Source organism: Pelodiscus sinensis, chromosome 13 (assembly GCF_049634645.1).
Source record: "Pelodiscus sinensis isolate JC-2024 chromosome 13, ASM4963464v1, whole genome shotgun sequence".
Classification (NCBI taxonomy): domain Eukaryota; kingdom Metazoa; phylum Chordata; order Testudines; family Trionychidae; genus Pelodiscus; species Pelodiscus sinensis.
The window spans coordinates 4,046,202-4,066,070 of record NC_134723.1 but is presented as its reverse complement, the minus strand read 5'-3'; the positions used below and the strand labels follow the sequence as shown (position 1 = coordinate 4,066,070).

General features: G+C 60.3%; 2 protein-coding genes across 3 annotated transcripts; one reads left to right on the top strand and one right to left on the bottom strand.

Annotated features, from left to right (window-relative positions):
- Positions 1-5,113: 5,113 nt before the first annotated feature.
- CLDN2 (claudin 2) lies at positions 5,114-6,580 on the bottom strand. The gene has a single exon (XM_006139578.4). The coding sequence runs from the start codon at positions 6,427-6,429 to the stop codon at positions 5,740-5,742; it is 690 nt and encodes a 229-aa protein (XP_006139640.2). The 5' UTR covers positions 6,430-6,580; the 3' UTR covers positions 5,114-5,739.
- An 86-nt stretch (positions 6,581-6,666) lies between these two features.
- Positions 6,667-18,623, top strand: RIPPLY1 (ripply transcriptional repressor 1). Of its 2 annotated transcripts, none has more exons than XM_075896707.1 (5): positions 6,667-6,894; positions 15,336-15,615; positions 16,286-16,361; positions 17,379-17,449; positions 17,730-18,623. In XM_075896707.1, exons 2-5 carry the CDS (start codon positions 15,515-15,517, stop codon positions 17,968-17,970), a joined length of 489 nt encoding a protein of 162 aa, XP_075752822.1. In that variant the 5' UTR covers positions 6,667-6,894; positions 15,336-15,514; the 3' UTR covers positions 17,971-18,623. The 2 variants fall into 2 exon arrangements, with proteins under 2 accessions (XP_075752822.1, XP_075752821.1); XM_075896706.1 differs by having other exon boundaries at positions 17,709-18,623.
- Positions 18,624-19,869: the final 1,246 nt, after the last annotated feature.

Here is a 19,869-nt window from a genome sequence, read left to right as displayed (position 1 = left end):
TGATTGGAGCTGCTGAGGTGTTGAATCTTTTAACAAAGAGCTTTACTTCTGATGTTCATTTGGACATTTGCATTAATGGGTGGGGATGAAAAAATAAAGCCCAGAATTTTTAATAGCCTGAATAAATCAGCTGTTTTTTGCAGTCAGGTCTCTTCTGAATAGTGATGATTCCATAACCCTGCTGCTTCTCCTGTCATCCGCAGAGGCTTTGAGCAGGGTGGTGCAACACTGGATAGACAAGACCAGAATGTCCAGTGCATGGAAAAAAACCCTCTTATTTCAAGTGTTTCTCAAGTCTTGGTTGTGCATCGACTACAAGAAGCAAGCACTTACAATTGGTTTAAGTAAGTGGGAATGATATCTGCTCTGTGCTAGTTAGGTCAACACAAGGCAGCCTATGTCGACCAAGTGTTACCACTAAAATTTCCCTCCCACCGACATAACTGCCCCGCTATGCCCCTTTAACTCCATCTCCATGAGCAGCATAGAGTCACGGTGGATGTGGCTAACTCAACACAGCGCCCAAGCCACTGCATTGCTCACATCGACGGTTACTGGCTGCAGCGACTCTCCCACGACGCGCCGTGTGGATGGTATGCTCAGTACCAGCGCGCCTGCAGAGGACATGCAGAAACCAGTGCAGTACTGCAGCGGCTGTAGGATAATTGTGGGTTACAATAATTGTGCAGCAGAGACGTGCCCTGACAGATGAACTCCCCACCTTTCCCGGACCCAAGTGCAGGTGTGCCTTTGTGTAAGGAACAGTCTCTAGAAAGACTTGCTGCATAGTCAGGGGCTTTTGCTTGGCACTGATCTTTCTCCCGGACCTCTGCTTCTGTAGCTGGACTGGGACCCACGTTCCCAAGTACATGGGTTAGAACAGCCAGACTTGGTCAGACCAAAGGTCCATCTAGCCCAGTGTCCTGTCTGCCGACAGTTGGCCAACGGATTGGTCCCACTCAACTATTTGCTCCTCTCTCTCTCTTGGCCTTTGGGGGCCTTTGAGCCCTTGTGTCCTCTGTGCAAACTTTTCAGTGACTGGGAGAACTTGTTTTGCTCCAGAGCAAGCGGGGCCCAGACCGGCAAAGGCCCTTCACCTCGCAATGAGCTGCAGTCTCCCCTAACGAGCATCTCTGTTATCACCGGGGTCAGGTCCCTGGGGTTTCTGCTGCAAGACACATGGAGGGGAGAAAGTATGAGTCACGCTATTATCAGGAGCATTAGCGCTTCAGGTAAACATGATTTCCCTGGTGCAAGGTTAATGGTGGAGACGGTGACGTCTCAGCAATGAACCTGCTGCCCCCCGGCTAATCTAAATTGCTTTATGCTGGGAGGGCAGGTAGGGAACCTTTAAAACTGCACCTGATGCTCCCAAGTTCATGAATGTTGGCAGGCGAGGAGGCATTCACCAGCCCCAGAGAGGGGGTGGCTGGAAGATGTTCCTACTGATACTGGCCAGGCCAGCCATGACTGCAGAATTTTGCAAGGCCCCGCGATTCAGGGCTCCATCAGTGCCCCCCAAGGCCTCAGCAGCGTAAGGCAGGGCCGTGGCAAAACCAGCTGCCTGTTCAATGATGGATGGGCCCTGCAGACACTGCCGATGCTCCAGGCTGGCTGGACCGTCCCTTATCGCCATCGTCACACACGCTTATTTCATTGCTGCGCCTGTGGGCCTGGCGGTGTGCTTTAGCTAATTACGCCTGTGCAGGGCTTTTTAATTCTACAGCCTCCAATGCAGTAGCCAAGGGCTTGTGGCACATGCCAGGCTGATTCAGGCTGCCACGTTTAACTAGTTTATTTCTCATTTTTGAGCGGCGGCGCTAATAAAATGCAGCAAAGCCAGGATAAGCATGTCAGCCAGATCCTTCAGCTCCGACCTCGCGGAGGGGGTTGGCAGTGCCTGGCAGACCATGCCCTGGGCAGACACGATTCTGTGAAGGAACTTGTCTCCTGAGACCCAAGGCACTGGGATGAGAGCGTCCCGGGTGCAGAATGATCCGTCTCCTCTTCCAGCAGGTTGGAGGATTAACGAGAAACCTCATGGCTCGGTAAGAGGTGGCTTGCCCGGGGGTTGCTGAGCCAGCGTGCTGTGGCACAGCCCTGTGGGCGGAGCTCAGACGCGGAAACCAGTCTAGTTTAGACGAGCTCTACCATGGCCTTGCTCTGCATTGTGGGGCCTGCCCTGTCAGTTTACCCATCTGCAAAATGGGTCCAATAACACCCCTTCCTCCCCTCGGCTCCTTTTTAGGCACTGGGGAGGACGATCTGGTGTCTGCGGGAGCTATAGCAATTCCAGAAGGAGCGAGCTGAGCTAGCCTCAGGGTTTTAAAGTAACCGGTGGAGGCTCTTGCGCTGCCATCTGGCCTGGTTTTCTGAGGCTGGTACAGTGCACCCGGCCCTCCCTTTCTGCAAGCGACTCAAGGATTAAACATTCCAGCCTCTGGTCTCTCGCTCCCTGCGGAGGGTGTTTAATATTCTTGCCGTGGGTCCGAGTATGGCTGGCGCCGCCCAGGGGAGCTGTGTGTGTGTGTGTGAGTGAAATAAGTACAGGGCATAGGCAGTGCCATGCCTGCGCCCTCTCCTACCCTGACTGCAAGCAAGGGAGTGAATTGTGATTACCGTGCTTGCGTGGTGACACCTGCCTGCTCCCACGTAGTGGCCGTGTCCCTGCTGCCCCAGGGCGGGTTTCAGCAGGACGCGGAAGGTGCTACCCCAGTGCCGGCCTACGAGCCAGCTGGGCCCCGAGACAGCCAGCTCGGAAGGTCCTTGGCTCCCCTCTTGCACGTTTCTTTGGACGGTCGCAAAGCACTTGGCAGGTATCAGAGCATTTAAGCCTGGCCCTTCTGCCTGTAAGGGAGGTGGCTGTTATCCCCATTTTACAGCTAGGGAAACTGAGGCGGGCAGCGATGTGACTGGCAAACTGCTGGCAGCACTGGGTGCAGAGCAGGGATGGGCAGACCTTTTGGTCTCAGGGCTGTATCGCAGTGTTTGGAAATTGTATGGAGGGCCATGAACCCCACGAAACTGGGGGTTGGGGTATGGGAGGGGTGCAGGGTCTGGCTGGGGATGTGGGCTCTAGAGAGGGGCCAGAGATGGGTGGGTTGGGATGTAGGAGGCTGCTCTGGGCTGAGGCTGAGGGGTTCAGAGGACAGGCGGGGGTGCAGGGCTGGGGTTGATGGGTTTGGGGTACAGGGGGAAGGCTGAGGTTGAAGGATTAGGGTGCAGTGGGAGGGGGAGAGCTGGGGTTGAAGGGTTTGGGGTGCAGGGGGAGGGCTGAGGTTGAAGGATTGGGGTGCAGAGGGAGGGGGAGGGGAGGGCTCCAGCTGGGTTTGGGGTGCAGGAGGATGCTCCAGGCTCGAATGGAGGGGCTCAGAGGCGGGGGCTCAGGGCTAGGAAGGGGGAAGGGAGGGTGCCCCCAGCTTTGGGCTGCCATTCAGTGAGGGGTAAGGCTAGGTCTGATGCACAGGGTTGCCTGGGGGGTGGAGCCAACACCTGTCCTGTGAGGCGCCTGACCTGTATGATCCCTTCTGCAGCCCCTGGCCGTGTTCCCTGGCTCGTGCTGCGGTGTATGAAGGGCTGGGGGGGGGGGTATTCCCTGGGAAGGGGCGGTGTGTGGGGGGGCGTATTCCCTGGGGCAGGGCGGTGTGGGGGGGGGGGCGTATTCCCTGGGGCAGGGCGGTGTGGGGGGGGGGCGTATTCCCTGGGGCGGGGCGGTGTGGGGGGGCGGGCGTATTCCCTGGGGCGGGGCGGTGTGTGGGGGGGCGTATTCCCTGGGGCGGGGCGGTGTGGGTGGGGGGGGGGCGTATTCCCTGGGCCGGGGCGGTGTGGGTGGGGGGCGTATTCCCTGGGCCGGGGCGGTGTGTGGGGGGGGCATATTCCCTGCATGCCTGGGGGTCTCCTGTTGCCCTCGGCTCCTGGGGAGCCCCTGGCGGGAGGCAGCCCGGTTTGGGCCGCGTGGGGCCGCGGGCTGGCGCAGCGGAAGGCCCTGCCGCTCTTGGCCTGGGCGCTGGCCCCGGCAGAGGGGGCCAGGGTGGAGGGCAGGGGCATGTGCTGCAGTGGCCGTTGCTGGGCAAGGGCCCCGGGGAAGCCCCGTTCAGCCGGGCGCGGGCCCCGGGGAAGCCCCGTTCAGCCGGGCGCATGACAGCCAGGCCGTCGCTCCCGCGGGGGGGCTAGTCCCCCAGGTCTCCAGTTCCCCTCCCGCCCCCCCAGGCCCACAGGCCTGCTCCGCGCTGGGTGCAGCTGCCGCCCTCCCCTGCTGAAGAACGTCACCGGCAGCCCTGTCAGCCACCCAGCGAGGGTCAGCGCCGGGCAAGGGGACCCCCTGGGCCATGCCAGGCTGCTCCTAGCCTCGCTGGGCCCGGGGGCTCTGGATTAACAGCAGGGGCTGGCTCGTGAGCCGCACGGAGCTGCCTGCCCAGGCTTGGGCGGGAGGGTCTCGGCTCCTGTGAGGAGAACCCCGCCACAGCCTTTGGACCCTGCGGGGCTTGCGGAGAGACCCTTCCGGCCTCGGGGCACCAGGCATTGACCTCGCCGGGGGCTGGCTCTTTGACGTGGGCAAACGGAGTCTTGTCCAAGGTCGCAGGCAGAGCTGGGCTTCATCTCACACGTGCCTGGCTCGCAGGGCCCTGCTCCGTCCCCTGGACCACGCCAGGCTCGCAGGGCCCTGCTCCGTCCACTGGACCACACTGCCCTTCTGCTCCCTGCGACTCTGGCTGGGCCGGAGCCGAGCCCCCGAGGGCCAGATCTGCGCTCATGTATCTGCTCCCTGCCCTGCGCGCCCGTCACCTCCGGGGGCAGGGAGCCCAGGGAGGGTTTTCCCAGGGAGGTGCGGGGGGCCGGGAGCAGCCCTTCCCCAGCCGCGCCGTTCAGAGCGCTCTGGTTCCCCCGCGCCAGCAGCAAGGGGCCGTGGCGTTCCCATACCCGAGGTCACGACTCTTCAAAGCCAGGCACAGAAAGAAACGCGCCGGCTCGCACGGGGGCTGGGTTGGGGCTCCCCGGCCCCTTTGAAATCCGCCTGCTGAGCCCGTGCCCTGCGGCTGTAATGGGCACACGGTGGCCTGGCCCGGCGGGGGTGGGGGAGCCCCTTCGGCACAGAAGAAAAGTCACGTCAGGAGAACTGTAAACAGCTTTATTGCAGCCCCTCGGCAGTCTCGGCCCTCGGGGCTGTTCAGCCAACGTGCTGCTCCCCCCTCCACACTTCCCCCAAGTCCAGCGAGAGCTCGGCAGCCAGTCCCACAAGCTCCCCCGGCTCAGCCGCTCTCCCAGCCGCTGTATCGTCCCCTTCTCGCCGTCCTGCGCTTGCAGGCGGGCGGCCTTGGCCCGAGGCCAGTGACCCTGGGTGCGAGCCAGGTGCTGGCGGCTGGGTCCCTCTGTTGCCAAGTTGACTGAGCATTCACTGATCTCATGGTGCCCGCGATGCTGCGCTTCCCCGGTGCAGTGGGGGTCCCCAAAGAAGCGCCCCCCTCCCCGGCCGGGGCTCGGCTGCCTGCCACGTGGCGCGCAGCAGCAGGAGGCTAGAGCCAGCCTAGTCCGTGCCAGCAGCCAGGTGCCTCGTGGGAGCGTCCGTCCGTCCGTGGGGACTGGGATTCGAGGACAAGTGCAGGAGAGAGTCGGACGAGCCCCAGTGCCGGGCTCGGCCTCGCCTCTGACTGCCCCCCGCCCAGGCCTGCTCGGTGGCCCCCAAGGCCGCTGAGGTACCGTCCCACGGCCTGCTGGGAAGTTGGGCCCTCCTTGGGGCTCTTAGACGTAGCCCGTCAGGTTGTAGGCATTGAACTCACTCTTTGTTTTTTGCGTGTGGCTGATGGACGGCCGGGGGTTGGCCAGCAGCTTGGCCTGGTAGGCGCTGGGGTAGGCCGGCTCAGTCTCCCGCGGCGGGCAGGAGGCGCAGAGGATGCAGCCGCCAATGATGGTGAGCAAGGAGGAGACGATGCCCAGGTACATGGCCTCGCCCATCTCGTACTTGGTGCTGTCCGGGAGCAGCGGGTTGTAGAAGTCCCGCAGCACCACGTGGGTGTTCCACACCAGGGGGATGAAGCACAGCACGCCCCCCAGGATGAAGATGGCCCCCCCGGCCACAGCAATCTTGTCCTTGGCAGGGGAGCCCTGGGCGAAGATAGTGCACCGCATCCCCATCACAGAGACGATGCAGGCCAGCGAGGAGACGGCGCAGGACGTCACCATCAGGGCCTGCGCCGCCTGGATGTCGGGGGGTAGGGACAGCAGGGAGTTGTAGATGTCGCACTGGGTGATGCCAGTGCTGAAGATGGCGCACTCCATCCACAGGCCCCGGGTGAAGCCCACGGCGGTCACAATGCTGGCGCCGATGTAGGAGCTGTTCTTCCAGCTGGGCAGGAGTGTGGTGATCACGGTGCCCAGCAGCCCCAGCCCCGCCAGAATGTAGCCCACGAGCTGCAGCCCCACCGAGACCATCTTCAAGCACGTTCCTCACCTGACTGTGGCCGCCTGCTTCTCCTTTGCCTCGCCGGCTCCCCTCCGCTCCCCTCGGTCTGTTGTCCCAGCTCTTGGAGAGCAGCTGGCGGGTGTGGGCTCCTTGTAGGCTCGCGCCGTGGGGCTGTCCTTGTGGGGGCGGGAGTGAGGGGAGGAGAAACTCCCTGGAAGGAAAGAAATCTATAGCAGATTAAATATTGACCAGGGAGTCCTGGGAGATGCCAAGTACCCTTTCACCTCCCTGCCATCCCAAACATCCTGCAGTGCAAGAGCCCCCAGATCATAAACCCTGTCAAGGTTGTCACGCTGTGCCGGGGGCCTGGCGAAACCCAGCCTCCTGCCACGCTGAGCGCCACCCCCTCCTGCCACGCTGAGCGCCACCGCCCCTTTCCACCCAGCTGCTGGAGTCGCCCTGAGCGCCATGTGCCTGAGCTGGGGCACCCCGTGGTAAGAGACGCTCGCCCGCAAGCTGACCAGGGAGTCGCTTTGGGCTGCTCGGGGATCCTGGCCCCCTGGGTCTGAGAACAGCCCCTGCCCCGGGTCGCTGCCTCCTCCAGCCACTGCTCCTGCCAGGAATCGGCATGTGCTAGGCCAGCCCCTGGCTAAGAGAGCTTGAGCAGGAATGCAAAGCAGCTGGAGGCAGCGCTGCCAGGCTGCAAAACCCTTTCAGACAGCGGCCCTCTGCCCCGGCTCCGAGGTTCTGCTCGGCCAGGGAGGAGACTGGTTTCCCCCGGCCATCCCTTTGCTGAGAGGCGCACAGGGAGAGGGCAGGTCTAATGCCCTGTCCCAGGGAGCCCTGCCAAGGCCCCTCCAGCACCACCTGACCTGCGGAGGTGAGGGGGCAGCTCAGGTCTCCATGCACCTGGGCTCTCTCCCGCCGCCCCCACCCTCAGCGACCTGTCTCTCTCCTTTGGCGCATGCTTGGCCCTGCCTGGCATTCACTGGCCGAGTCAGAGTCAGGGCTGCTAGGAGGAACGGCAGGACGGCCACACTGGGCCAGGCCAGACCAAAGGTCCATCCAGTCCGGGTCCTGTCTGCCGCCAGCGCCCCAGAGGAAGGGAACAGAACAGGGAATCGTCATGTGTTTCCCCCCCCCTCCCAGTCCCTGCCAGTCCCTGCCAGACAGAGACAGGGTCTAGGGACGCCCTCCCTGGCTCATAGCCATTGATGGACCCAACCTGCATGAATCTAGCTGGCTCTCTGCTGAGCCCTGTTCAAGTCCTGCTCGTCACAACTTCTTAATGCCGTAGCTCCAAGCTCAGCACTCATTCCTGCCAGGGGTCGGGCCGCTCTTGGTGTGTACAGCCCAGCAAGGCTCTGGGCAGAGGACAGCCATGTCCCCCAGTCCCCTACAAGCCAGGGACCTTTCCATCCTCCTGGGGGCAGAACTTGTCTCCTGCATCTCTCCATGCAGTATTTTCAGATCCTGTCGCCCCAGGAGGCTTCAGAATAGCTCTGAGAAGAGCCTGGCTTGCCACACACAATTCGGGTACGTCTACACGGCGCCCTTACCTCGAAATAAGCTACCCAATTTGCACTGAGTAACCACCACCAAGGTGGATTTGAACCTGGGCCCTCGGGAGCTGACTAGAGGAGCCTCTACCCTCTGAGCTAAAAGTCAGCTGCCTCCTAGTCCCTGCTGTAGAGGTCACTTGAGCTGAACTGTTGCAGTGGTCTAGGTGCCACTTGCAGTACTCAGTGACCACACTAGGGCTACGTCTAGACTGGCATGATTTTCCTCAAATGCTTATAATGGAAAAATTTTCTGTTAAAAGCATTTGCGGAAAAGAGTGTCTAGATTGGCATGGATGCTTTTCCACAAAAGCATGGTGAGGTCAAAGGTCACAGGGATACCACCGCAGGCATGGTGAGGTCAAAGGTCACAGGGGTACCACCGCAGGCATGGTAAGGGCAAAGGTCATAGGGATACCACCACAGGCCACAGGGATACCACCGCAGGCATGGTGAGGTCAAAGGTCACAGGGATACCACCGCAGGCATGGGTCACAGGGATACCGCTCCAGACCTGGTGCTTCCGTCGCCAGGGCCATGGCAGATCTGCTGTTGATAGGCCCCGGCTCTGCAAATTCTCAGCCCCATGGGGTGTGGGAAATCCAGCCCCATCCGGCATGAGGCAAAAGGGGTTGTGACTCTGTGACCTTTGCCTGACACTGTCCCACACACTCCGAAGTGTGCTGGTGCCTGGAGACGTGACAGCCCAGCCGAGTGTGCCGGCACCTTCCCCCGCCAGGCTGTCGCCGGCGCGCAGGGCTGGGGAGACCATTTGGGAGGCGGAGGTGTGAAGCCTCCCAGTTAGGTTACACTTTCCAGGCTCCTGTCCGCTCTGCTGCCCGTCTCTTTGCGGGGCGAGCTCGGAGCGGGGCGAGCGCTCCTCCGGGCTTCGGGCGCGCGGGATCCAAGGGGCGCCGCGCTGACAGAGCCGCCGGGGCGGCTGTACATCAGGCCTGTCTAACCGCAGGCCGGGGGCTTTCCCAGGGCCTCCGCCCTGCCCCTCAACCTGCCCCTCAAACTGCCGGGGCTTTCGTGCTGCAGCTGTGAAAGTGACACCGAGTCGCAAGGGGGGAGGTGGAGAGGATAGAAACTGAGCCTTGTCAGGCAGGCTGCAAAGGAGGGTGCTGGGGAGCACTTCAGACCTGCTGCTGGGGGAGGGGGGAGATCTCTGAAAGTCAGGGGCTGGGGTGTTAAAAAAATTCCTTGGCTGTCAGGTTTTTGGCTTAGTGAGAAGCTGTAGGACCTGGGGAGCGGTCCTGGGCAGGCAGGGCCCGGTGTGCCGGGCAGGGATGCAGGAAGCAGTGGGGCATGTTGCTTTGGCCACAGGTGGTTTGTAGAGAGAGCGAGCCCGGTACAGACCAACGCGCCTGCCAACGGCAACGGCCACGGGAAGTGGGGACGGGCTGCAATTGTGACAGCAAAGGGACTGAGTTGGGCCTTCGCTTCTGGCTTGTTTGTCCCGCGGGGGTTGCATTACACCAGGGCCACCCAACTTCGCCAGCCCCGGAGCCCACAATGATACTCACAGCACGTGCTGAGGGCCGCAACTGAAGTGTGGTTGCATATCCATGCAAATATATATGCAAATATATGATAATAGATGAATACAAAGATTAAGGCAAGACTACAGAACACGCAGGCCCCATTTAAGTCCATTCTGCTGATATTAATAAAATGCAACATTTACCCGATATCCACCCCTATGACAGCACTTTTAACGAGCAAAGCAGTCCAGGAATTTACCTATTAAATCGCATCTCCACAGAAGACCATTCTATTGATGACTTTGTTGTCTGGGCTCCTACCTGCGGGTTGCGTGTTGAGCCCCGCGTAAACCCAGTCTGCCCCGCGGGCTGCAAACAAACGGGCTGCAGGCTGTGTGTTGAGTAGCCCTGCATTGAAATATAATGTGAGTCAGGTGCAAGGCTTGGAAGTGTGTGTGCATGGGAAGGGCACAAGTGTGAGCGGGGAGGCTAAGGGGGGAGGTAGGGAGGGGTAGAAAGCTAGCCAGGAGTGGGAGGTTTGGATGGGGCAATGCGGGGAAGGGAGGGAGGTTTCCAGGTGTCACAGGGTGAATAGGCCCTAGAAGCGGGAGTAGGGGTTGGTGCACCGGGACTGCCGACGTGGGGTTATAGAACAGCAGGCACTTGGGCCTTCGTCAAGAGGTGGAGGGCTGCAGAGAGCTACTGTCCATGGAGCCCACTAAGGTAGGCTGACCCAGCAGACACTGTGGGAGTAGAAGAGATGGGAGCCAGAGAGGGCAGGGCAAGGCCTGCCACAGCAGGGAGGTGCTGCAGACAGACAGGGCAGAATTAAAGTTCAAAAAAGGGCAAGACAATTATTAGGGGTTTGGAACGGGTCCCATATGAAGAGAGATTAAAAAGACTGGGACTTTTCAGCTTAGAAAAGAGGCTAGAGGTCTATAAAATCATGACTGGTGTGGAAAAGGTAGATAAGGAAAAGTTATTTACTTGTTCCCACAATATAAGAACTAGGGGTCACCAAATGAAATTAGTAGGTAGCAGGTTTAAACCAAACAAAAGGAAGTTTTTCTTCTTGCAGCGCACAGTTAACCTGTGGAACTCCTTGCCAGAGGATGTTATAAAGACTAGGACTTTAACAGGGCCCAAAAAAGAGCTAGATACATTCATGGAGGTTTGGTCCATCAATGGCTATTAGCCAGGATGGGTAGGAATGGTGTCCCTAGCCTCTGTCTGGAAATGGATGACAGGGGAAGGATCACATGAGGATTACCTTTTGTGTTCCCTTCCTCTGGGGCATCTGGCATTGGCCACTGCCAGCAGACAGGACACTGGGCTCTATGGACCTTTGATCTGACTCGGTCTGGCCGTTCTTATGTCCTGCCACTGCAGGGAAGCGCTGCAGTCAGGCAAGGCCGGATTAAGGCAAATACGCGAACGAAGCTACATCTTAGAACAGGGGTGGGGAATGTAGGGCACTGGGGAACTTGCACCGGTGCTGCTTCTCCCTCCCACGGGGCTGGCGCACACAAAATCCATTAGCCTGGCCCCTCTAGGCTCTGGGGTGTGACGGGAATGTGGGGAGCGTCTTTCTCCTCAGTCGGGGGCCACGTCAGTAAGGGTTTGGCTTTTTGTTTTGTTTTTTGCTTCTCACTGGTGTGCAGCCTCCAGCTGATTTTTCTGTGGGTCAGCGCCCCCCCCCCAAAAAGTCTCCTCACGCCCGGCTTAGAGCCTCGCCACATGAGGGGCTTCTAAAAAAGGGGAAAAACCCCACGGATTCCGGCCCAAATGTTACCAAAATCAGTTGCTAAATAAAGGAGAAATGGGGAAAAGCAGATTCTCTCTAAATATAGACATGTTTATTCCCAAATGACAAAAATATACCCATCTGGGACAAAAATACCCTAATCCGACCCCAGCATTTTGTCGGCAGCTGCTACTGGCAAAAATCTGGCTGTGCCTTCATTGTTTATTTAAATACATAAATAATTGCACTGCCGAGAAATCTTCATCCAGCAGACTCATGAAGCTTTTCTGCCAAGTCCATCCTGGGAGTGATGTCTTACACAGGGTCCCCCCGGGGTTGGTCATAACATGGCTGTCTGCTTTCTGTGCTATCCGCGCTTCCCATGACTGAGTTAGCAGGGGATCGTCTTACGGACTTGGGTCAAATGGATCTGGAGGAGGATTCACTTGTGTTGGCTTCAGTTTCGGGAACCTTCAGAGTATTTTGATGGCAGGGCAAAAGAAACCCCCCAACAATGCAGTGTTGTGTAGTGAAAATCAAATTGGAATCAACATTTGTAAACGTCTTTTACTTACAGTCTGGATAAATGTTGAGTTTCCCTAACAAAATTAACCCATTTTTTCATTTATTCATATGAAAAGAAGGCTCATTGTCCTTATTCGGGGAGTACAAATGATATTGCCTCTCTTGTTTTCCTGTGAGAAGATAAAGCCTTTGGGTGTATTGATTCAATGTCCCTTCTGCGAAAAGAATACATTTATTTCTGCTGGTGCTGAATCGCGGAGGGCCTCAGAATGCAGCCCTGCAGACAGCAGATCTGGGGAGAAAAAGGGAACCCTCGTGGCTAGGCATTGCGTGATTTAGGCCAGCAAATTAGACACTGGGAGAAAGGGCATTTCTGGACCAATCTAAAGCCTGTTAATAAGGGGTGCAAAGGAGAGATAGGAGGCAGGGTGCTGCTGAGGCACACCACGCTAGAAAGGGGGCGCTGTGGGGCAGGCGTGCCGTTCTAGAGCGCCGCCTACTGGCCCACTGTGGCGTGGCAGTGCCCGCTTGTGGGCTGGCTGCCCAAGGCTAGCACAGAGGGTCAGATCAGTGGTACGAGTACCCTTACGGGTACTCAAGAGAAGTCTGGGGGCACGTCAACACAACCGACATTTGGAGAAAACGGAATGGTTGTTTTAAGTTTTACAGCGTTTTGTTATTTTTGTACTTTTTGCGCCCAAAAATGGAATCGTCCACCTGACCACGATTAAGTTGTTTAAACAAATATGTTGTAATAGTAGAAAAACTTTTGTGTGTCTGAAAACTGTAGGTACTGGGGGCATATATATATATATATATATATATATTATTTTTTTGAAAAAGGGGTACTTTATAAAAAAAGGTTGTGAAACACTGGGCTAGATGATGCTGGGCTCCCGTGTCTCTTGCTGACTCCAGCGGGCGCTGCGCGCTCTGATTGGCGGGGCGTCGCAGTCGGCGCTGTGGGCCGGGAATGATGGCTTTGGTGCCCCGGGCACTCCCAGGGAATGGTACTAGGAGTGCGTGCCCCCACCCAGGCAGGAGCTGGCCCAAAACAACCTCTGCGGCGCGCCCATCCATCCGGTCTGGAGAGGGTGTCCCGAGCAGCCCTACAATAACAACTCGGGCTCCTGGAAAACACGCAGAAAGGCAGCCGCCCGCCCGGGATCCGAAACGAGGGGGAGGGCAAAGGAGGGGCTGCTGCCACCGCTAATGGCAGGACACCTTGTGCCAGCAGCAAGAGCTCGGGGGGAGATTGCCATGGCTAAGCGCCCGCACAGAGCCCAACCTCCTGCTAGCTAGTGGGCCAGGCATGTCCCCAGACCCCGCCCGGCGTGTCGGCTCAGCGCTCGCTCGCCTTGCTCCAGGGCTGGCCCGTGTTTCCCGATCCGCCCTCTCGCGCCTCACAGCACGCCCGGGAGGGCAGGAAGGGCGGTTATCCCCACTTTGTCTCCCTGCTTTGCGCGTGCACACGGCGTTGGCACGTGAGAGCCACAATAGCCGGAGGGAGGAGCGTGAACGCACGCACAGCCTGGAGAGCCCCGAAACACCGACCCTCAGCATTGTAAGCCCGGGGGAGGGAGGAAGCGGGAGAAAATCCGCACCATGGCGTCCATTTCTGGTGTCCGTCTGTCTCTCCGGTGCGTACAAACAACAGCCCTCCGCCCCTTATAACAAAGGCAAGGGGCCCACTCAGATTAGGCTGGTTCCCAGCGGTTGCCAGGCTCTCTGGAGCTGAGAAGAGGGGAGGGGAGGAGGCTGGGGGAGCTGGCCGGAGTGGCTGTAATATCGCTCAGCAGCCGCCTTCACCCTCCCCACGCTTTGTTATTCTAAGACTCCTGGCCCAAATGAGAAACAAATGGGACGATGTAACCAGCCCTGCCCAAGCTGCCGTGCAGGCAAAGGCCTAGCCACTGCCACAGATGGGGGGCAAAGGAGAGCCCCAGGGCGACAAATTGTGTCCTCCCGAAGGGCCCAGCCAAGCTGGCCGTGCTCGTTCCCAGAGACGGAGCATTTGGGACAGCTGGACGCACGGCAGAGGCCGGGCGGGACCATTTGCTATTTTCTCCCCTTCTCCCACCTTGAAGGCAGTTTGGGAGAGGGGCTAAGCTGGGACCCCACTTTGCCTCCTGCTCCCGCCACGTGCCCCGCACCACGAGGGGAGCAGCACGTGGGGAAGAGGCGTAGTGTGGGGGCCGCTGAGCTGTGATAAAGCGGGGAGACCGCGCCCCCCACACAGCACGAGGCTGTCTCAGCGCTGGCAACGACCGGCCATTCTGGTGCTTTCCGCGGGGCCGTGGCAAAATCCCCTCCCTGTGGCCTCGGCTGGGCTGAGCTGACTCGACAGGGAAAATTCCCTCCGACTCCTTCCTCCTGGGCCCAAGCTGGGGCTGCGGGAGTGGGCCGTGGCCCATCCGGGCGGTGGAGATGTTGGGGGATGGGGGCGCTGGTCCCGCTCAGGGTGGCAATCGGTGTTAATAAGAGGCCCATAACAAATCCCATTAAAGCTTCGTTAGGGTCCCTGGGGGGCTCTAATTAGCAGAGGTGCTGCAGGAGTCGGGGGACTCTGAGGGGAGGATGGGACATGGGCCGGGCTGGACCCTGCCTCATGGCCTGGGCAGGGCCCCCTGTGCGGAGCAGGGGTGAGGTGGTGCCGCCCGGACCCGTGCTGAGCACTGCCAGTGAGGGGGAGGGAAGTGGGGGGCAAGTGTGAGAAGGCAGCTCTGGCAGGCGCTTAGTGGCGGGGGAGAGGCTCACCCCATGGGCGGCTCGTCTGACAGGGAAATTCCAAGGGCGCCCCTGCTAACGCCCCAGCCCTGGCTGGCAACGTCCAGCCCAAACCAGGTTCTTCTGGGGAGACCCCCAGGGCTGCCCCTAGAGCAGCACAGCCCCCCGGCCGGCTGGGAGGGCAGAGCCACCCCAGTGCTTGGGAGAGTCCCCCTGCAGAGCCCGGGCCTGGCCCCCTGAAGGTCTGGGAGCGCACGGCGCGAGACAGAAGCGGGGCCTGTCGTTCCCCAGTTCTAGCTCCAGTGGTGGGGCAGCCCCCCGGGCTCCCTGCAGAGCTAGGTACACAGGCCTGGGCAGCCTGGCCGCCGTGTGCTGCCCCAGGGGCACCCTGGCAGTGGGGGAGGCAGCTCAGCCCCCCAACACGCCGCTTTCTCGCAGGGCTGCTCCCCTGCACCTAGGCCCAGTCGGCAAACCCGCCTGGCGACAGGCACCCGGCCTGGCCCGAATGCACGTTCTCTGGCTGTCCTGGCACCGCAGGGCCCAGCCTGCCCCACCGGCTCCGTGGTAGCAGGATGGGGCCCTCGGGCCCTCGCCAGGCCCACTGTCCTTTCTACCCCTTTGATACGTCCCAGAAATCTCAGGCCTTTCTCCTCTGTCCCTCGCCTCCCTCCGCCCCCGCTCTGTCCCCAGCCCTCTCCATGAGCGGTGCCGTCCCGTGGACAGCCAGCGCAGCCCCATTTCTTCCCCGCGTCACTGCCCCCGGCCCCCGCCCTCATGGCCGTGGGGAGAAAGCGCCTAATCACCCTCATTAATTGTCCGCCCGCCCCCTGGCCCCCTGGGGCATTTCTCACAAATGGTGTCGAACTTTTCCCTTCTGTGTTTTGTTTTTCCACCAGAGCTGACGCTGCCCCCCCAGCCTCCTGCTGAGCTGCTGTTTATTCAACTGGGGCACACTGGGACCTCCGGCTCTCCCCCCTGCCCCAGCCCACACCAGGCCGGGAGGGCTATAAAGGGCTCCGAGGAAAAGCCGAGGGGCCGGAGAGAGAGATCTCGCTGTGCCTAGCCAGCTCACGCCATGGAAGCTCCTGTCCACGCTCCCCTCCTGCGCTGGCTCCGGGGGCCCCCCGGTGCCTTGGGCTGTGGGCGCCCCGTGCAGGGCCGAGAGCAAGGCGGAAGGTAACGAGGAACTTGTGGCCACGGTGCCCCTTGCCCGCTCTGGGGCTGGCGCAGCAGAGTCGGAGCAGACGGGGCCAGCCGAGGGGGGAGCCTTTGCTCCGTCTTGTCGCTGTTGGCAAAGGGGCGGGGGGTGGGGCAGATGGGGCGACTGCCATTGTTAATAAGGACTTTGGGCTTCTCTCCCCTTCGGGCTCAGAAACAGGCTCCCTGGCCCCCACCACCCAGTTGGGGAAACTGAGGCCCGGGGGGTGGGGGCTGGGACACTGGATCAGGATGTGGGTGCAGGGATTCTCCTAACCCCTGACCTCTACTTTGGGGGGAGGGTTAGCTGGGGCCCAATGCATCGCTCTCCCTGCCCCCCCCCCATCCCTTGGCCCTGCAAAGCAGAGGGCTCGTGGGGCTCAGAGCAGTCTGGGGGCTGGGTCTCGTCCCAGGGCGGGGCAGGCGGAGGGCTGGGGCGGGGGCTGCGTTTGGGTGTGGACGTGAGCGGGTCTCGGTCCGAAGGATGGGGGGCGGGTTTGGTGTTTTATACCCTCGCCCTGTTCTCACGGGCCTGCGTTTGCCTTGGCGCTCGTGCGATGCCGCGGCGGGGACGTCTCAGTGCGATAGCGCCTCGGACTAGCAGGCGGCCGACTGGCCCGCTCCAGACCCGCCTCGTCTCTCTTTGCAGATCCCCACCGCTCTGGAGACCCTGGCTCCCCCCTGCAAAGGACCTGAGCCGGCAGCACACGGACCAGACGGACACAGTGAGTCTCACCCTCTCTATGCTCGGCCCCTGGTCCCTCTGGGGCTCAGGGCGGGTCCGAGGCGGGGCGGGCACTCGCCCTACGCCTCTGCGGACAGGAACGTGGAGCAGCACAGGCGTAGGGGAGGCGGGCCGGCCACGGGCGGCCTCCCCCCGCTGGTGCACTCCCCAGGGAGGTGGCCGTGGGTGACCTTCAGCTCTGGAGTCTGTTTCGCAGGATGGGACGTGCGGGAGAAGGGAACTCGGGATGGTGGGAATCTGCCTGGCCGTGGGATTGGGGGAGGGTGATTGGCTGCCAGGCGACCCCCTCCAGCCCTTCTGCAGCTAGCGCTGGGCTGCACTGCTGGCCCTTTCCACCTCCGACCTCCGAGCTCGCTGGGCTGCACACGGGGACCGCTTGGGGGCAGGGGCAGAGAAGGAGGGGGCGCGGGAGCCGAGCAATGCTGTGCTGAGTGCACGGCCTGGCAGCCTAATGCATGGGATCCTTTGTGTAGGCTCCATTCACATCCCATGGGAGGCTGGGGGGCAGATCTCCTCTGGCTGGTGTGTGAGAGGCATGCACGGAACACAAGCACTTTCCCCTCGCTCCCTTAGCATCCGGGGATGGGAGAAGCAAGTCCTGTCCCAGAGCGCATGGCTGCTGCCCTTCTACCCTCCCAAAATTCCTCTCTTGAGGGCAGCTCCTGCCCCGGCACTCTGCCCTTTGCCGGGCACGCAGCCCAGGGGGAGGGGAAAAAAAAGGGAAAATCAAAGTAAGGATCGGGCTCATTGTAGTGGGCCCAATCCTTACCAACTTTTAAACTTTCCATGACCTCCTTATCGTCGAGGTGCACCAGGGGTCCATGGGCCACAGGTCGGGAACCACTGCCCTAGAGCATGGGGGCAGGCGCCCCAGTGGTGCCCCTTAGAGGCGGAGGGGCAGACTGCCCTTGGCTGGCCCCCGGTAGCTGGGGGGCAGACTTCTCTGGGGCCAGTTGCTGGAGGCATGCGTCCCAATTCCTGTGCTTTGTTTCCCGAGGCCTGCGGCAGCGGGACGCTGGCGGATGGCGGCTCCGGCAAGGCGGCGGCGCTGTTCCGGCACCCCGTCAGGTACGTGTACCAGGGCCGGGATCCGGGGCTCCCAGTGAACTGATGTCCCATCCTCTAGCCCTGCAGTGCCTCTGCTTGGCCAGCCCTGCCCTCTCTTCTCTGTAAGCCCCACTTCTCCACGCAGCTGTGCCCAGGCCCCTCACTCCCTCCCGGCAGCCCCTCCTCGCCCAGTGCGGGCCCCATGCAGGCCGTGCACCCCCGTACTCTGTCCCAGGGGAAGCGAAGGAACCTGTATTTCTCAAGCCTGTTTTCCCCTCAGACTCTTGTGGCCCCGATCCAGGTCCTTCGATTACCTCTACAGCGAGGGGGAGAAGCTGCTGGAGAACTTCCCCGTGCAGGCCACCATCAGCCTCTACGAGGACTCGGACAGCGAGGAGGAGGAGGAGGAGGAAGGCTGGGGCGAGGAAGGGCAGGCAGAGGAGGGGAAGCAGCAGGCAGGGGAGGCTGTGTTACAGGAAGAGGCAGGCTGCCCTCAGGGCAGAGCTGGGCCCAGCCAGCCAATAAAGCTCTGTCCGAAATGACCCCTCCACCCTGTGCCCAGTGTACATGGGCAAGACTCAGCTGTGGGGATAAATGCCATCACCTCCCCTGGCACTGCTGTTAAAGGAGCCTGCCAGAGTCGCTGCCCCATGGGACCCCGGCCCTTGCCCTCCGACGCCAGGGTGAGCGTGGGCATGAAGAGGGGCCAGCGGGAGTGTCCAGAAGCTTTCCCCAGTCTCTGCGGCAAGGGGCACAGTTCAAACCCCGGGGCTGCAAAACTCCCAGGGGATCCTGCTGGAGGCGAGAGGCCCACGCACCTGTCCCAGGTGAGCACCGAGAGCCGGGGCGGCTGGGCTACGTGTCCGCTGGGGGAGGAGTCCCGCCTTTCAGGCCATACGCTCCCCTGAGCAATGCCCGCTGAGGGCAGCTTGTCCTACTGCACCAGCCCCGCTGGGAGCCAGGGGAGGGGTCTCAAAGAAGAGCCCTGAGCAGACAGAGCCCTGGGAGCTGGCTCAGAGCCAGTCTTCCCACCTGCTCCCTCTGAATCGAAGTGGGTGTCTGCACCCACAGGTCGGGGCGGGGGTGGGGAGAGGACACACTGATGCTCAGCTGTGGTCTCAGGGTTTCGGTCTGTGTGTTGGGGGGGTAATTTATAGCTGGGCTTGACGAGTGAAATAAAGCATGTGATGCTCTAGCAGTGGGGTTCATGGCGCTCTGGCAATCCATCTAGCCTTGGGATGCGGGCATGTGTGACAGGGGAGAGGGCTGTGGGTAGGGGACTGACATGGGAAGAGCACGGCAGGATCGTCACTCTGCCCTGCAGCAGGTGGGGAGGACGGGCGCAGCTCAGCACCCTCACGCTAACAATTGTTCCAGCCCCACTGTGCACAACTACCCCAATTACTGTGCCCGCAGGCCCCTTTCAAATATTAGCAGCGACTGACACCTAGTGGACCTTAGGAATGTTGCACTTGATTTGGCATTTTACTGGAGAGTTTGAGATTCCATGATCCTCTTGCCTAGGCAAAGCCCAGTGGAGTTCACAGAGCTTTTCTTCCCTCGCTTACCAGCCAGGATCCTCTCCCAGCGTGAGTCAGCTATGGAAACATGTTGATTTCTAGCCAAAAGGCAGCGTATGTTCTCTGTATTATGCATCCCTCAGTGATATCCCCAATTTAAGCAACACCTTGCTGTTCCCCTTGAAATCAATGTGTTGTTAGCTACCATTGTGTGGACCCCTGCTCCTGCACTCCACAGTAAGGGCCTCAGAAAGAGAATCGCTTCTCCCCGCCAACATGTCCTGCACACCAGTCTCCATCCGAAGGCTGAAAATCAAGCGGGGTCGTATGTGACTCCTATTTCATCAGTGACAGGCTGTTTGTGCTGTTAGGAACACAGCACTGGTAGGGTTGGCTCCTCTGAGGTACAAAACCCAGGACCCACGGGATGATCCTTGGGCTAAATCCATACACCTGGACAACTGCCAGAGCATACTGATCCCCTAGGGATGATCTTGGGATGATCAAGAGATGATCCCGGGAAAACCTGGCTAGGTGGCAACCCTAAGGATTGGAAAGGGCTTCCTTGGCTATTAGGTCCCATTGCCTGCTATTGCTGGCAGCTCCGTCATATTGTCCTGTTCATAAACATATCAAGCTCCATGTTAAACTAGTCTCTTCAGGCCACTGTTCCAGACCCACCCTCGTGGGATGGTTAGACCTAAGCTGTCTAATTTCCAGCCTAAGTTTATTTGTGGGCAGTTTATCCCCATTCCCTCCCTGCTGGTAGGGTAAGAGCGTTAGATGATAGTCGCTGTAGAAGTGCCAAACATCATCAGCAATCCATCATCGTCACTGAGGTTTTATTAGCTGCACCGTGGGACTGGGACCGACTTCTGCAGGGAGAGGGGTTTGGGTTGAGTCCTCCTCTGTTGGTAGCAG

Bases quoted from the DNA above. Each gene is read 5' to 3' on its own strand.
- RIPPLY1 (XM_075896706.1), top strand. From the start codon at position 15,515: ATGGAAGCTCCTGTCCACGCTCCCCTCCTGCGCTGGCTCCGGGGGCCC. The intron at 15,616-16,285 runs GTAACGAGGAAC...CTCTCTTTGCAG, and splicing joins GGCCGAGAGCAAGGCGGAAG to ATCCCCACCGCTCTGGAGAC. The intron at 17,450-17,708 runs GTACGTGTACCA...TTTTCCCCTCAG, and splicing joins CTGTTCCGGCACCCCGTCAG to ACTCTTGTGGCCCCGATCCA.
- CLDN2 (XM_006139578.4), bottom strand. From the start codon at position 6,429: ATGGTCTCGGTGGGGCTGCAGCTCGTGGGCTACATTCTGGCGGGGCTG.